The 18,526-nt window shown below is 34.8% G+C and overlaps 1 protein-coding gene across 2 annotated transcripts in view; it reads left to right on the forward strand.

Annotated features, from left to right (window-relative positions):
• The window catches only part of PPHLN1 (periphilin 1), a 167,325-nt gene that overhangs the window by 106,786 nt on the left and 42,013 nt on the right, over positions 1 to 18,526 (forward strand). For both annotated transcript variants that reach the window (XM_027861041.1, XM_027861040.1), the window contains one exon: positions 1,636 to 1,776. In XM_027861041.1, coding sequence (XP_027716842.1) covers positions 1,636 to 1,776 — 141 coding nt within the window. The remainder of the gene's footprint in view (positions 1 to 1,635; positions 1,777 to 18,526) is intronic.

Consider the following 18,526-nt stretch of genomic DNA (forward strand, 5'->3'; position numbering starts at 1 on the left):
TTCCTCCTTTGTTCTTTAAAAAATCTGTAACCCGAAGTAGCAGAAATTAAGATTCAGAGAGCAGATTCAGAAATCAAATAAAACCTACCCCTTATAATAAATTGTGAATTCTTAATTCCCTATTTCTTTTCTGATTTTTCTTACACCACTCCTCTGTATCCCACTGCAGACAGTAGATTCTTTAAAGACTATTCCTGGAAGAGATGACAGATATTCTGGTTTGATCACAATCAAGTATGTTGAATAAATTAGCCTAGAAGCTTCATCTCACCCACTATTAAGAAAGATACCTTTCTTCCATATTTCCTTTATATATTCTTATCATGCATAGTGAAATCAAAAGAATTAAAGACACTAAAATGATTAAGAATTATCTTTTTCCTTAATATAATTTCTTTTGCCAGTTGTATCCTAGAAACAACTATATGAAACATCCTTTACGTAATTTATTTATTCTTATTACATTTTCTTTATTTTGTTAAGTATTTCCCAATTACATTTTAAAAAAAATTTTAACATTCATCTTTTATAATTTTGAACTCCAAATTCTCTTCTGCCTGTCCCTTACCTATTGAGAAGGCAAGCAATACAATTATACATATGAAGTCATGAAAAACATATTTCCATATTAGCTGTGTTATTTAAAAAAAAAAAGACCACACACACAAATACAAGAAAAATAAAGAAAGTCAAAAGAGTGTGCTTCAATCTGTACTCAGAGATCATCAGTTTTCTCTCCGGAGGTAGATAACATTTATCAGCATAGGTCCTTTGGACTTGACTTGAATCACTGTTTTGATCAGAGTAGCTATGCCTTTCATAGTTGATCGTTTTTGGTTCTGCTCAATTCACTTTGTATAAGTTCATATAAGTCTTCCCAACTTTTTCTGAAACAAACCCTTCTTTATTTCTCAAGTCACATTATTACTGTATTACAATCATATGCCACAGCTTGTTCAGCTATTCCCCAGTTGATGGGCATCCTTTCAATTTTTAATTCATTTGCCACCACAAAAAGAGCTACTATAAATATTTTTGTACATGTGGGTCCTTTTTCTGTTTGTATGATCTCTTTGGGATACAGACCTAAAAGCGGTATCGGTGGGTCAAAGGGTATGTTTTATAGCCCTTTGTGTAGAGTTTCAAATTGCTCTCCAGAATGGTTGGATCAGTTCACAACTCTACCAGCAATGCATTAGTGTTCCAATTTTGCCACATCTTCTTCAGTTTTCTTAATTTTCCTTTTCTGTCATGATAGCCAATCTGATAGGTATGAGGTGATACCTAAGAATTGTATTAATTTGCATTTCTCTAATCTGTAGTGATTTAGAGCACATTTCTTGTGACAGCTTTGATTTCGTCTTCTGAAAACTGTAGCTCATATCCTTTGACCAATTTGTCAGTTTGGAAATGGCTCTTATTTTTGTAAATTTGCCTTCATTCCCTACATATTTGATAAGTGAAGCCTTTATCAGAGAAACTTGTAAAAAAAAATTTCTTTCCACTTTCCTGCTTTCCTTTTAATTTTGGCTGCTTTGGTTTTGCTTGGGCAAAACCTTTTTAATTTCATGTAATCAAAATTATCCTTTACATTGTTTAAAAAATAATTTAATGTCAGTTTTATTCTTTTTAAAGGCTGGGTCTTCAGCTCCATTATACAATGACCAACCAGAAGAACCTGAGACAAATGCCGCAGATAGTATTGAACTGTTTGAAGATAACCAGGTAACCAGTCGCTCAAAAGCAATAGCATCAAAGACCAAAGAAATTGAACAGGTATTCTGATTTTTTAAAATATGTTATACTAACTGCAACTAACTGAGGTATTTCAATGGATAAAGATTATTGTAAAAATAGCTTAATGTTTACTTTCACATTAAATGTTGAGAGTGACCCCTTTCTGAAGGAAGAAAAAAAGTCTGTTTTACCAACATTAAGTCTTTGTATTTATTATTCTGTACAGTTCTATATATGTTTGTTTTTATATATACATACATATATAATATATATGTACACATATATAAATATATACATATATTCTATGAAGAGAGATATGGAGTGTAGCTTCTTTTCACTTCTTATTCTGAATAAGAATGACAGAATTTCACTCTCTGAAGAGATGTCAGCAGGATTTTATTGAGATTTTTCTAGTACTCACATAGTATTTATAGCTTTAAAGACAACAACACTTTTTGTTATAATTAGCATTTGTCACTAGCCTTTGCTCGTTCTGAACTTTAGCAGTTAACATAATTTTTATCGAACTTTGATAAGCTTTTATATTTAGTTTCTTTACTTGCTTTATCTTCTGTACATGCTTTACTTAAAAAACTAAGTTTGTCAATGAATTTCCTGTGCAGTCATATTAGGCAATTTACCCTTTTCTTCCTTATCAGAATTGCTTCTTTAGGCCTTCAGAATTTCATCAAGGGCTTCCCATCATTCCTGAGTTTATCTCCCTAGTATAATTTTACTTGCTTCACTTCACTTAGCTCTACTTTGCTTTACTTGAATTCTATCTATATATTTACCCTCTTTCTTCTGAAGTCTTTTAAATATGTGTTCCTCAGACATGTTACATATGGAGTAAGTCCAGTTTTCTTTTCCTCCATTATGAATGTGAAGGTGAAATTTTCATTTCAGTTTAATGGTTTGGAAGTTGGATAAGATGACCTTGTCTGTTCTAGCTCCAGCATTTGGTGGTCCTTAATTATATTGCCATTTTTATGTATTACCTAGAATAAATGTGGAATAAATATCGAATGGTTATATATTTTACTTAGTACACCTGGTACAAGATTATTCAGTAACTTTTTATACACACACACACACACACACACACACACACACACACAAAATGTTGTGCTGACTTCTCCCATTCATAACCATACCTAATTGCATTGCAGTCTCCAAATTGCAGTTCTCTCTAAATGTAAGGGAATGAGCGTTTATACAGTGCCTACTGTGTTCCAGGCACTATACTAAGAGCTGTTTATAAATATTATCCCATTTGATTCTTATAGCACAGGGCTATTTATAAATAGTATCCCATTTGATGCTTACAGCACTTCTGTGAGGGAGGTACTATAATTATCTCCATTTTACAGTTGAGGAAATTGAGACAAAGTGACCCTTGCCCAGGGTCACACAACTAATAAATGTCTGATGCCAAGTTTTAATAATGATAATAGCTAACATTTATGTAGTGCTTACTATATGCCAGATGGTGTGTAAATACTTTGCAGTCATTGTCTCATTTGATCCTCACAACAATCCTGGATGATAGGAGCTATTATTATCCCCATTTTTAGGCAGGCAGAAATTAAGTGACTTGCCCAGGGTCACACAGCTTCGAAATGTCTGAGGCCAGAGTTGAACTCAGGTCTTCCTGACTCTAGGCTCATCACTATCCACTGTGCCATCAGCTGCCTCAATATAATAATAGCTAGTATTTATATAGCATCTACATTATATAGCCTAGCCAGGCACTATTTTAAGCACTTTAAAAATATTATCTAATTTCTAAAGAGTTTTATAGTGTGTACAAGTAGTTTTATTCGTTAGACTATTTTACATATATAGTAAAAATGAACTTACCATGGCCGTTATTGATGTTTAGAAATTGGTCACTTTTCCTCTCACTCCCTACACTTTTGAAAAAGAAGGAAAAAAGCAAATATGACAGCTTACTAAAGGGAAAATTTCAAAATTTACCATTTATTATATTATTTTCATTATCATCATCGAAATTATCATTTCATTATCATCATCGAAATTATTCAGATTTACTTATCTTCCTCATTCATTTTATTTTAACAAATTACTGTTAGACCTCTAAAGCTGTGGTCACCAAAATAAAGACCTATCATGAAAATTAATTCTTTCCTAATATGTATTAATTAATTGTTGCATATTAATTAATAATTATAATGTATTTATATGATAATATGATTATATTGGCATATAATAATTAATATAATATGTTTATTTACAAATTATACACATGGACTGTCATACCAACACATTATAAAACATAGACAGTGTAATATAGACTGTGCATTCTTTGAAGCAAGGTAAACATTCTGTTCATCTGTGATTGATTCACTATCCCATTATACTGAGTGACTTTTTGAAACTTCATTTCTTTTCATGCCTCCCATTCTATCTCCTCACACCTTCTCAGCTAAGAATTTCATGGAAAAAAATTTAGACCATTCATTGAAATCTTTCCCTTCTCTCTTCCTCTTCATCTCACATTATTTAGATATCTTCTTTTCTTTTCTTTTCTTTTTTTTTTGTTTGTTTGTTTTTTGGTGAGGCATTTGGGGTTAAGTGACTTGCCCGGAGTCACACAACCTGTGAGTGTTATGTGTCTGAGGCCGGATTTGAACTCAGGTCCTCCTGACTAGAGGACTGGTGCTCTACCTGCTGCACCACCTAGTTGCCCCTATTGGTTTTTTTGGTTTGTTTGTTTGTTAGTTTTGTTTTGTTTTGTTTTGTTTTGGTGAGGCAATTGGGATTAAGTGACTTGCCCAGAGTCACACACTAGTGAGTGTCATGTGTCTGAGGCCAGATTTGAACTCAGGTCCTCCTGACTCCAGGGTCAGTGCTCTATCCACTGTGCTACCTAGTTGTTCCCAGATATCTTCTTCCAAAGTCTTCTTCACTCCAGTCTAGGATGAAGATGTAGCTCTTCTCCTTACCAAGGCAAACTCCTCTGCAGGCAGCCTTGATGCTATCCCCTACCAATTTCTTTAGCAAATTGCGCCTACTATTTTTCTCTTATCTTCATTCTCCCCTGATCTACTGGCTCCTTCCCTGCTGCCCTCAGATATGCTCATGTGAAACACAGGAGTAAAGAGAAACTTAAAAATGTAAACATGAATGAACAGTGATAAAAAACTAAACAGGTTACTTGCTCAGAGTCACATAGGTAGTAATACATTTCTGTGATGGGATTAGAATTCAAGTTTTCCTGACTTCAAACCCAGATTCTATTCTTTATGCCACCCAGATGATACACATGTCCCTTCTGAACCCTGACATCATTGGGAATAGTAGAGGGAGTTTAATTAGACTATAAGTAGGCCAGCTAGGTGGCACAATGGATAGAGTACCAGACCAGGAGTCAGGAAGACTCATCTTCCTGAGTTCAAATCTGGTTTCAGACACTGAGTGGCCATGTGGCCTGGGCCGTCACTTAACCCTGTTTCCTCATCTATAACATGAACTGGAAAGGCAAACCACTCCAGTAGCTCTGCCAAGAAAACCCCAAATGGAGTCACAAAGAGTCAGACATCACTGAAAATGACTGATCAGCAAGGTGAGAGCTTTTGTTATGTCTTGATGATCTTAAGAAAAAACTGAAAAGATTGAGAAAGAAGACTGCATTGGGGGAGAAGAAAAAGGAAAGAAGTGTAAAATGACTGCAGTCAAATAAGTGCAAAATGAATTCAGCAGGATGGGGAAAATATCTATATTTGTAGAACTAAATATAAAGCTCTTTGCAAACCTTTAAAGCGTTATAGAAATGTTAGCTATGAACCCACTCTCCTGTGATAGAATCACTTGTGGAGTCCCACCTCCATGTCAAAACAGTTTTCTCTTTCCACTTAAGAGAGCTGATTCCTGATCCCCAATCTTATTTCTCAGCTCCCAGCTCTCCCTTTGCTCCCAGGAACGAAAAGACATGGCTCCTAGGCCTGGAAAGAATACTCCTCTCTCTAACCCTCATTCCTCGAGTACGTGCCCAATAGATTTTTCTCTGTGCATTTCCACTTTTAACACAGTTATTTCAGTAATAAAAAACATGGTTTCTGCTTCAAGAACTAGTTAAATTCTTGTCCTTTCCCTCCCTCCTCCACTTCCTTAGATCTCCTTTGAAATTAGCCCATAAATGGTCTTTTTGATCTATCAATTAAACTTAAACAAGGTGAGAATTTTGAAGAAGCCTTAGAACCGTGTAAATGCTAATTTAATGTCTTAGTATTGTCTTGCTATCTGTAATTGTTTAACTTTGTAATATTTCTTTCTTTAATGTCTTTATGTGTCAAATACTCAACTCACTTCTGATTTATGTTTCTTGCTTTTTTAGTATGTGACTGATATCTTTTTAAAAAACAATGTGTATCACAGTAGATTCCTAATACCCTCCTTCCTATGCCATTTCCCATATACATTGAACCTTTGCTTTTAACCAGGGAAACTGATTAATTAAAAGTTATTGATCATGTCTGTCAGCATGTGTATTCTACTATGTTATATCCACAGTCCATTATTATCAATCCTCTGGAATCAAGATTATTTAGTATATACCTTTGACATCCTAGAGACTTTGCACTCCTGTGTCTCATCATCCAAACTCCACTCCATTCCCCCTACCACCCAATTCCTCATTTTCATCCCACTCAATCCTCCTACCCAAAAGTTTCATCCTAACTCCACCCAGGCCTTCCACTGTGACTTCTAGAATGTTTGTTCCAACCTAGCAAAACTGAGCATAATCCTTCAGGGTAAAAAATGGTCATTCAATGAAATAGGGGACTTTAAGGCATTCCTGAGAAAAAGACCAGAGCTGAATATAAAATTTGACTTTCAAATACAAGACTCAAGTGAAACATGGAGGAGGTAAACAGGAAAGAGAAATCATAAGAAACTTATTTTAAGGTTGAACTGTTTACATTCCTGCAGGGAAAGATGATATTTGTAACTCATGAGTCCTTTTTCAGTATTAGGGTAGTGGGAGGGAAAAAAATTGTATATATGTATAGATAGATAGATAGGGGGCACAGGGTGAGTTGAAGATGAAGGGGTAATACCTGGAAAATAAAATTAAGGGATGAGAGAGGATTATACTGGGAGAAGGAGAAAGGGAAAAGTAGAATAAGGTAAATTATCTCACATGAAACAGATAAGAAAAGGCTCTTACAGTGGAAGGGAAACGGGGGAAGGTGAAAGGGAATGAGTGAATCTTATTCTCATAGGATTTGGCTTAAGGAGGGAAGAACATACACACTCAATTGGGTATGAAAATCTGTCTTACCCTACAGGAGAATAGCGGGGGAAGGGGACAAGAGAGTAGGGAGATGATAGAAAGGAGGGCAGATTGGGAGAGGGGATAATCAGAAGCAAACACTTTTGAGGAGGGACAGGATCAAAAGAGAGAATAGAATAAATGGGGGGTAGGATAGGATGAAGGGAAATATGCTTAGTTTTTCACAACAGGACTACTATGGAAGTGTTTTGCATGACTACACATCTGTAACCTGTATCGAGATGCTTGCCTTTTCAATGAGGGTGGGTGGGAAGGGAGAAAATTTGTAACCCAAAGTTTTAAAAACACATGTTTTAAAAAAAAAACTAACATTAGCAAATGTGAAAAAAAAAAGAAAACTGATGAATCCCTTAAATAATTTTGGAACGATGACCTTCTTTATGATCGTGTTATGAAAGTAAAGAAGTGAAGGATGTTGTATCATGCAATTTAGTTGAAAAACATATAGTTTTGTTGAAAAAAAAATTCAACAAAAAAATCAACACTTGTTTCTTTGTTCTAAGAATAAACACATGATTGCAATTATAAAATAAATTTTGCTAAATATGGAAAAAAAATAAAGTAAAGAAGCAAGCAAAAAAAATAGAATGTTTGTTCCATAGGCAACAGTCCCTTCATCTTAAATCTATTCCTCTTCTACTTCTTCATCTACTAGCTCTTACTAAAACCTAGTTTTTCCCTGATGACATAATCTCCCTCTTCAGTCCTGGCTGTACCTTCACTCATTCTCCTTGGTTCACTGGTTCAGCTGCGGAGAATCCTCCTTGGTCCCCGTTGCTTCTTCCAGGTTCTCCCCTTTCCTCTTTCATTCAGGAACCTCTCAGTAACCAGTTTCATGCTGTTCATATCTACCACCCAATCAAAATTCTGGTAACTCTTGTCTACAGACCTCATCTGTTGTCTACAGATCCTCTTCCTTTCTCAATGAACTTGATACTTTCCTTATTTTTCTCTCCTCCCACATTCGTACCCTTATTCTAGGGGACTTCATTGTACATACTGATTTTTCCTCAAATACCTAACCACTCATTTCCTCTGCCTACTCACCTACCACCCCACCTCAGCCCCACTACAAAGATGGTCATACCCATAATCTTATCTATCACCAGTGTACCACCTCTACCTTCAAGAATTCTGAAATACCTTTATTTGACCATCATCTGTTGTCTTTTTTTACCTCTCACTCTCCCTTTCCTTATATGACCCTACCTTTTGTCCTCATCTTTACCTACAATCCTTTGACCCTTCAATTCTGTTAGGCCGTCTTCCCTCCAGTAGTCCCTCCCTCCTTTTCTCCCGATCTTGACTCCTCAGTGAACCAGTTCAGCTCTACACTGTCCTCTTCTTGATTCCATAAACCCCTTGTCATATCAGAGCCTTGCCTCAGCCTTGGATTACCCCCATCATTCATCACACCTACACATGTACATCCAACAAAGATGGAGAAAATCACTCAACTGTTCTGACTGGGTCCCCACAAATTTACATTACATAATCTCAACTAGAGCCTTACTTCTACTAGGCAATTCTGCCATACCTATCTAGTTTATCATTCACTTTCCCACTTTTACACAGCAGTTCTTCCAAACCTTTTCATTCCTCCTTAAACTTCCCATGACTCCTCTCTCCCCATTCTCTCAGCTGAGAATCTTGCCTTATAATTTACAGAAAAAAAATTTAAGTCATTCTCTGTGAACTCCCTCTTCTCTTCTTCATCTCCTATCACTCAGGTGTCTTCTGCCACTTTTTTCTCCTTCATCCCTGTCTCACATGATGAAGTGGCTTACTCCTTACCAAAGCTGTTCCCTTTAAATGTTCAAGCAATTCTATTATATCCTGTCTCCTTTAACAGATCACCCCACTCTGTCAGCTCCACCCTTTTACCTATTTTCAATCTTTCTCTTTCTCATGGCTCATTTCCTCTGCCTTCAAACATGCTCATGTCTCCCCTATCCTGAAAAAAATCTTTCCTTGATCCTTTCATTTATACTAACACTTGTCCTATTTCACTCCTGCCTTTTATATCTAAATTCATCATAAAGACCATCTACAATAGATGCCTCCACTTTCTATCTTTCACTTTTTTATTAGCTCCTTACAATTTGACCTCTGATCTTATTATTCCATGGAACCTTCTCTCTCCAAAGTTACTAATGATCTCTTAGTTGCTAAATCCAGTGGTCTTAGTCTCAGTTTCCTCATCTGTAAAATGGGGATAATAATATTAACCCTATTTCAACCCCAGAGTGGTTGTGAGGATCAAATGAGATAATATTTATGAAGTGCTTAGCACAATGCCTGGCCATGGTACACATTGTATAAATTCTAGCTATTATTTTTAGTCCTAGAATATAAGCTCTTTGAAGATCTGGATTGTTTCATTTTTGTCTTTATGTCCTCAGTGCACGGTACCAGGTACATAATAGGCACTTAATAAATGCTTGCTGAATTTACTTGAATTAAGTTGACTGTAAAGATGTGTTCTCCTCTAAAATATTATTTGTGGAATTTAACCTTTTCCATTCTTACTCCCTTCCTTAAAATGTCCTTGATAAATGTGTAAATTGGTCTAATAACATTTTGGTAGAGATTGGAAGGTAACATGACTAAGTAATTACTGAGCAGACCTAAAACAGAGCCTTTGGGGACATCCTCGGTGAGTTTGTTTGGCATAGATGAAAATCTGGCAAAGGAGACTAAGGTGAGTCACTGCACAAATAGGAGGAGAACAGATAGAGCAGTGTCACAAAATTCTAGAGTATCTATGAAGAGAAAGTGATCAACAGTTGAAAATGAAGCAGAGAGGTCAAGAGAGATAGGGATTATGAAAAGGTAATTAGATTTGGCAATTAAATTTGCTAACTTTGGAGAAAGCAGTTTCATTTGAATATTGCTGGCCAGAAGCCAGATTGCGGAGAATTTAGAAAAAGGAGAAAAGAAAGGAAGATGTGGAATTCAGTATAATTGTTATTTTTCAAAGAATGTATGATGATAGAGGATGATCCCGTTTAAGATAATAGGATTTAATGACAGATTTTTAAGGATGGTGGGAATTGGGGTGTTTTTGTAGGCAATAGAGAAGAAACCAAGATTAGAGAAGTGAAGAACTGAAAAAGAGAGAAAAAATGAGATTCATAGTAGAGACAGTCACATCAGAAGTTATGATGTTAGAATCTAGATGTGGCATTTGCATTTTATTTATATAGGAAGTAGGTTGTGTGAAAAATTTTTCCACTTCTTTTTCATGACTTGTTTTTCTCCTCCAGTTTCATCCTTAAATGATCTTGGGATGTTGAGTTCTCTTGCCATACTCTCTGTAACTTGTTTTTTCCTTCTTCTTCTCAGTATTTTAGGAGGTGATACTAGTCATAATCTTCCAATGTCTTCTAGTATAAGATATTATGAATGAGTTTGCATTCTAAATAGGTGTTGCCCTTAACTGCCATTTATTCCCCAATGGCACTTAGTAAGTGCTTAATAAGTATGTATTGCTTGATTGATTGCTGATACCACCTTTTTATCGTAGCTGCTGTATATTGCTTAAGCTTCCCTAGGAAATGAGTATAGATCATCTTTATTTAGGCTCTATTATCTATTTCCAACTGAGGGAATTCAGTAACTCAATGAAGTAGGTATGGATGGATCTGCTCATTTGTATTCTTTTAGTTTTATTGTAATTCTAAATTTTGTTCTGATAAGCCATCTCTAAAATGTCTCCCTGTCATTTCACTGATATAGGGAATTCCCTCTGCCAATGAAGATTGTCACTTCACCTTAACTTATAATCTCAGAAAGCTGCTTAGAGTATTAAGAGGTTAAATGACTTGCGTAGCGTCACAGTCACAGTGTGTGTCAGAGATATGACTTGAATGCATTCCTTTGCAGCTTGGAGGCCAACTCTATCCATTATGCCACAGCTCAAGATTCATAACTAGGCTTTTTTTTTTTTAAATCAAAGTATAGTCAGTTTCAAGAATAACATAATACTTGGCCTTTATATGTCAAGTACCTCCTACTTCTCCTGTTGAAAACAAAGTATCTCTAATATGCTTAGTAGTGCTTTCAGCAGAAATAGAGAAGTGAAGCAGATTCAATCAATCAGCATCATTTATTAAGCTCCTATTATGTACTATGTATTATGTATTTTGTACTAGCTAGGCACTGCCAAAACAAAACTCCTTTTATGTACTATGGTAGGCATTGGGGACACAAAGACAAAAATGAACTAGTGTCTGCCCTCAAGAAGTTTAAATATTCAATTTAGAAAGACAGCATTTACACAAAAAGTATATACAAAGTAAACACTAAATATTGGCCCATTATTAAACATTTGCTATAATTTTTAAAAATATTGCTATGTTTAGAACTAAGTTTCAATCTAGACATTTATTTTATTTTTGAAAAAGGAGAAAAGAAAGGAAGATGTGGAATTCAGTATCATTGTTATTTTTCAAAGAACATATGATGATAGAGGATGATCCCATTTAAGATAATAGGATTTAATGACAGATTTTTAAGGATGGTGGGAATTGGGGTGTTTTTGTAGGCAATAGAGAAGAAACCAAGATTAGAGAAGTGAAGAACTGAAAAAGAGAGAAAAAATGAGATTCATAGTAGAGACAGTCACATCAGAAGTTATGATGTTAGAATCTAGATGTGGCATTTGCATTTTATTTATATAGAAAGTAGGTTGTGTGAAAAATTTTTCCACTTTTTCATGACTTGTTTTTCTCCTCCAGTTTCATCCTTAAATGACCTTGGGATCTTGAGTTCTGTTGCCATACTCTCTTGAGTGATATGTATAACACCAATCAGTAAAATCTCCATTTAGTATCTTAAAAATGCTGGGTATGGTAAGGTAGGCCTGTAATCCCTGCTTACAAGGCATGTCAAGGCTGGTGCATTGCTTAAATCCTGAGCTATAGTACGGCTAAAGCTAATCAGTGTCTGAACTAAATCCAGTCTCAGTGTAGTAGTTAACCGCTCCCTCCTTTGGAAGCCTAGACTTGCTGCTTCTCTCCCTCCAGCTTTATATTCCTCATATTAGGGCTGGACTTAGTGTAGGCACCATTCAATAGTGGGATTAGAGGCATGAGTGGCTGCACCCTTCCAGCCAGATGGAGAAAGGAAAACCCAGTCTCTCCTCCCCCCTCAACCCCCCAATCTTAAAAGCCATTTTAACTTAACACATTTGGATCTAGAAATATTACTAATTCTATCAACTTTTAAGAATAGAACTTTTTTATTAGTTTATTTTGATTTATCAACAATCACTTCCATAAGCTCCCTCCCTCCCCCACTCCCTCCCCAAAGCAGCTCACAATCTGATATAGGCTGTTCATACACATTCCTATTAAACGTATTTTCATATTAGTCATATTGTAAGGAAGAATTAGAACCAAGAGGAGGAACCACGAGAAAGAGGAAACAAAACAAAAGAGAAGGAAAAAAATAGCAAATAGTATGCTTTGATCTGCATTCAAACTCCATAGTTCTTTCTTTGAATGTGGATAGCATTTTCCATCATGAGACTTTTGGAGATATCTTAGATCCTTGCATTGCTGAGAAGGGCTAAGTCTATCAATATTAGTCATGGCACAACGTGGCTGTTACTTTGTTAAGCGTTCTACTGGTTCTGCTCACTTCACTCAGCATCAGACCATACAAGTCTTTCCAGGTTTTTCTGAAGTCAGCCTGCTCATCATTTCTTATAGCACAATAGTATTCCATTACATTCATATACCACAACTTGTATAGTCATTCCCCAATTGATGGACATTCCCTGAATTTCCAATTCTTTGCCACCATAAAAAGAGCTGCTATAAATATTTTTGTTCATGTCATTTTGTACATGTCATTTTGTCATTTGTATGATCTCTTGGGGATGCAGCCCTAGAACTGCTGTTGCTGGATCAAAGGGTATGCACATTTTTATAGCCCTTTGGGCATAGTTCCAAATTGCTCTCCAAAAACGGTTGAATCATTTCACTGCTCCACCAACACTTTTGCCACATCTTTTGCAACATTTATCATTTTCCTGTTTTGTCATGTTGCCCAATCTGATAGGTGTGATGTGGTACCTCAGGGTTGTTTTGATTTGCATCTAATATTCCTTGCTCTCCCAGTTTGCTAGAAAACATAATAACAAGTCCAGAATATCAAGGGAACTAATGAAAAGAAATGCCTGGGAAGGTGGCCTAACTGTTCCAGATCTTAAATTGTATTATAAAGCAACAATCATCAAAACGACTTGGTCCTGGCCAAGAAATAGAGTTTGGATCAGTGGAATAGGTTAGGCATGCAAGACACAGTAGTCAGTGACTATAGTAATCTACTATTTGATAAACCCAAAGACCCCAACTTCTGGGATAAGAACTCACTATTTGACAAAAACTGTTGGGAAAACTGGAAAAGAGTATGGCAGAAACTAGGCATAGACCAAAATCTCACACCTCATACCAAAATAAAATCAAAATGGGTTCATGATTTAGATATAAAGGCTGGTACTGTAACCAAACTGGGAGACCAAGGAATAGTTTACCTGTCAGATTTATGGAGAACAGAAGAATTCATGACCAGACAGAAGATAGAGAACATTATGAAAAGCAGAATAGATAATTTTGATTACATTAAATTGAAAAGTTTTTGCACAAACAAAGCCAATGCCACCGAGATTAGAAGGAAAGTAGAAAATTGGGAAAGAATTTTTACAACCAGTCTGTCTGATAAGGGCCTCATTCCTAAAATATATAGAGAATTAAGTCAGATTTAATAAGAATACAAGTTTTTCCCTGATTGACAAATGGTCAAAGGATATGAACAGGCAGTTCTCAAATGAAGAAATTAAAACCATCTATAGTCATATGAAAAAATGCTATCACTATTGATTAGAGAAATGCAAATCAAAACAACCCTGAGGTCCCACATCACACCTATCAGATTAGTCAACATGACAAAACAGGAAAATGATAAATGTTGGAGAAGATGTGGGAAAAGTATTGGTGGAGTTGTGAAATGATCCATCCATTTCGGAGAGCAATTTTGAATTATGCCCAAAGGGCTATAAAAATGTGTATACCCTCATTTCTAAAATATATAGAGAATCAAGTCAAGTTTATAAGAATACAAGTCATTCTCCAACTGATAGTCAAAGGATATGAACTGACAGTTTTCAGATGAAGAAATTAAAGCCATCTATAGTCATATGAAAAAAATGCTCTATACCACTATTGATTAGAGAAATACAAATCAATATATTTTTACTTGTGTAATTCAAAGCTTTTAATTAACTTGTTTGTCTTTGTGGTTCAGGATGGGAGTTTTCCAGAAGGCCAGATTTTTTTTTCTCTTGTAATTTTAATAACTAGATCAAGTCCTAGAAAAAAAAACAATCATAACCTTACATGTTGAATTCATTATATATTTTAAAATTGAAAAGCAAAACATACATAGTATGGATTCACATTTTCACATGCAGCCTTTTTTCTTTATGTAAATGTTCACTTGCTATTTGCTAAATTAAGAATAAAACATATGCACATCTATCCATATGTATATGGATATGTACATGTATTAAACGCTAAGCTTTAAATCATTGTATTTAGCACAATGCTAGATTTCTAATTATAAATTATACCTCACTGACTTTTTTGTGGAACTAAAAATATTTTGTTTCCCAGAATAAAGTTCCTTTCCTTGAAATGTTGTAATGTTTTTGTTTCAAATTGTTTAAATACTCTGAAATTTAAGAGTATTGCAAAAAGTACCATTTAATAAAAGAGAAAATAATCTAAAATAGAACCTTTACATGTAATATTTAGCAGCTTAAGTTCAGTGTTTTATTAGTAGCTTAGTGTGCTTTGTGTAGTACCATGGTTAATATAAAATGTGTTTATCTCTTAAATTCAATACTTAATTAAAATACTATCTTTTGAATTCTCTGCAGTCATTTTATAGTTGTGTTTCTGATTATTGCATAACTTTTTTCAAGCGTTTTTATTTTAAATTATAGTGCTTCTCATTCCACAGAAATTGTCAGTTTTTTTTATTTGGGGAATAGAAAGAGTAAGATGTGTTATTGAAGTTAATCATACTTCAGCTATGTCATCATCTTGACTGGCATCTTAACTAAACTTGCTTGTTTTAGAATTAGAATCTTCATACTATCAACAATTAAATTTTATACAAATATTTATAAGTATTCCTACTCATGAATTAATCTTTCCCACTTAAAGGAGGGGTGGCATCATTCAGAAAAAAATTACCTTCTCAGTTTTGCAAATGAAAATAATTTCTTTGAGGAATTTGGTAAAATACAACTACTAGATTTTGGGGAATTTTCCAGGGCAACTGGTAAATGACAACCTCAGCTTTTTCTGCTGTAAAAAGAGTGCTGTGTCATAACTTGTTTTCCTTAGGTGCAATATTTTAGTTAATTTCAAGACTGCTACTATAACAGATCACATTTTAACTCATTCCTTTCATTCAATAAGTGTACTGTTATTTTGTTAAAATATGTATCTAATCCCTAAGCCTTGCGCTATCAGTAACCTTTGTCAAAATAATAGCTATTTATTCAAAATAATGTATAATTTCAAGCACCTACCGTTCCAAAGCAAACTTCATCAAAATACCAGATACGATGAACTTGTTAATTGAGAAATCTATGTTATGCTTGTGGCAGCTAGGTGCTTCATTAGATGAGAGTGCTTTCTGGGCCTAGAGTCAGAACCAGAATTCAAATCTGCCCTCAGACACTTACTAGCTGTGTGACTCTGGACGAGTCACTTAACCATAGTTTGCCTAGGAGATAGTTATTTTAGTGGATGTTGCACTAGGCTTTTAATTAAGAAGACCCGAGTTCAAAGCTGGTCTCAGACACTTACTAGCTGTGTGACCCTGGGCACAATACTTAACCTCTGTTTGTTTTGATCCACTGGTCAAGGAAATGGCAAGCCACTCCAGTAACTCTTTGCCAAGAAAACCCCATGGTTTGTGAACAGAAGGGTCACAGACAGTTAGATATGACTGAACAACAACAACAGCAACAACAAGAAGCATTACTCTTATCTGTGCCTTGGATTTCTGAGTTGATATTATACTGTATTTCAAGACCTAGATCAGCAACAAATTTATTTCTATTTAAAACAAGAATTTAAAATCCACACCTTTTGGGACTACATAACCTCAAAGATTTCTTTTCATTTCTAAAATTCTACTAAATCAAAAATTCTATTAAAATTCTGTAATTCTAATCTGCTTCTTATTCATTTCCTGTAAAAAAAAAAAAACTAAGATAAACCCATGCAAAGAGAGATCTACATGACTTACCTTTCATAATAAAACCTTTTTGAAGTTTGTTATGGAGATAACATTTTGCGTAATTTTTAAGTCTAAATTCAAGGAAAAATATGAGACAAATACTTAAGGTTTTCAGTTTAATTTTTTTGTGGTGCCTTTTTGTGTAGCTGCAGGCATATTCAAGATAGTGTATCAATCTGAGCTAATTAAAAGAATAACATCAAGAACACAAAAAAGTAGCTAAGTTAAATTTAAGATGAAAAATCATATGGGCTTATAAACATCTGGACATTTGTACAGTATAATCTATCTTTGGATTTGTTTATAGGGGCTGTTTTTTAAAAGTAAAATAATAATTGAAACATTCAAGTCCTAAATACTTATTATTGTATTAGATGATTTCAATTTAGCACATTATTCAGCTTCAAATTCTGGTTCTACCATTTAAATCACTTTGAGACATTAGACAAGTTATTCAGTCTTGATCTTAGTTTTCACGGGGTTTTTAGAAAATTCAAGTGAGATAACCTAAGTGTAATTGTAACTGTAAAACTATATCTAAATGTCAGCTATTGGATAATTCTATAGTTGCTGTATTTGAAAGGAAATTGTTATATGTTTTTAAGAACCTTTACCTTTTAAAAAAAAGTTTTTGGCATTAACATCTTAAAATTATAAATAAATATGTACAGTATGCAAATAATAGGGGAATTCTTGAACCAAAGAATATGTACAAATTCACTGTGATAGAATAATAGAACATAAGTTATAGTGTCTTAGAATGTTAGAGTTGTGAAAGATCTTGGAGATTGTCTAACCCTGGGGTTCTTAACCTTGGGTCTCTGATATTATTTTAACAATATTTTTATAACTTGTTTTAGTATCCTCTGTAATTCTGTGTATTTTATTTTATGCATTTAAAAACATGCTGAGGAGTCCATGACACACAAAAGGTTAAGAACCCTTGGTCTAATCCAGCTCCCTCCTTTTATAGATCAGTCAGCTGGGTTTTAAAGAGGTTAAGTGGCAACCCAAAGCCACTCAGGAGAAATAAATTTTGAACCTAGAACTTTGTTACCTTTAAGGCCAGGGCCTTTTCTGATATACCACATTGTTTTCTGTTTATTTTATAGATGAGGAAACTCCCTATTCTTTAATAAATGAAGTTTATAGCTCTTTATTCTGATTCTCCACAGTCTTACTGCAACTTAACCTGTGTATCCTTATCTCAGAGTACTCTGTTTCAGATATTCTCTTTTATTGAAAGTATACTGTTCACTTTCCACCATAATTGTTCTGCTTCATCCCTCACTTATCTCATTCCCTTTGCTCATGCCATCCTGCTTGGATGGGATTATGTCTTCCATCTTGCCAAATAACTCCTTCTACCTTTTTTTCAAGGCTCAACTCAGATGCCCCCTTCTTCATGAAACCTTGCTTTTGATTACACCTACCGGAAAATGATCTTTAATAATTCCTGAAGTTACCTTTGTTTTCCTCACCCTGCCCCCTCCCAAAGAAACATCCCATATATCAAAGAATAGTGGTGTTTTGGTTATTTTTTGAGGGGGTGGGGGACATGGTAGAAGAGATAAAACAATTAGTAAACCTGATCAGTACATTGAAAAAAATCTGAAAATGTATTCAGAGTTCCATACATTGATTTCCCATCTCTACATAGCAGTAAAAGCAGTTATCTTTTCATAACTTTTTTGGGGGGCCATGCTGTATTTTTATAATTTTGTAATGTTCACTTCAGATTGTTTTGTGGTTATTCTTTCCATTTGCATTGCTTTAGTCATTGTGTATATTGTTTTCTTGGCTCTGTTTAACATAATTCTTAATCACTTTATATGTCTTTCCATGCTGCCCTGTATTCATCATACTCATTATTGCTTATAATACAGGAATATTCCATTACATTCATGTTTCTTTAGCCATCATCCAATTGATGGACATCTACTTTGTTTCCAGTTCTTTGCTGTCACACAAAATAATAGTGCTGTTGTAAATATTTTGGTGAGTATGGTGCCTTTCTTTATATCATTGGCCTTCTTGAACTGTATGTCTAGTAGTGCAATCTCTGGCTCAAAGAGTATAGGCATTTTAATCATTCTATTTGCCTAATGTCAAATTGTTTTTGAAAATGGTTGTGCTGATTTCCAGCATTGC

The sequence above is a fragment of the Vombatus ursinus genome, unplaced genomic scaffold (genome assembly GCF_900497805.2).
Source record: "Vombatus ursinus unplaced genomic scaffold, bare-nosed wombat genome assembly UNPS02014403.1, whole genome shotgun sequence".
Classification (NCBI taxonomy): domain Eukaryota; kingdom Metazoa; phylum Chordata; class Mammalia; order Diprotodontia; family Vombatidae; genus Vombatus; species Vombatus ursinus.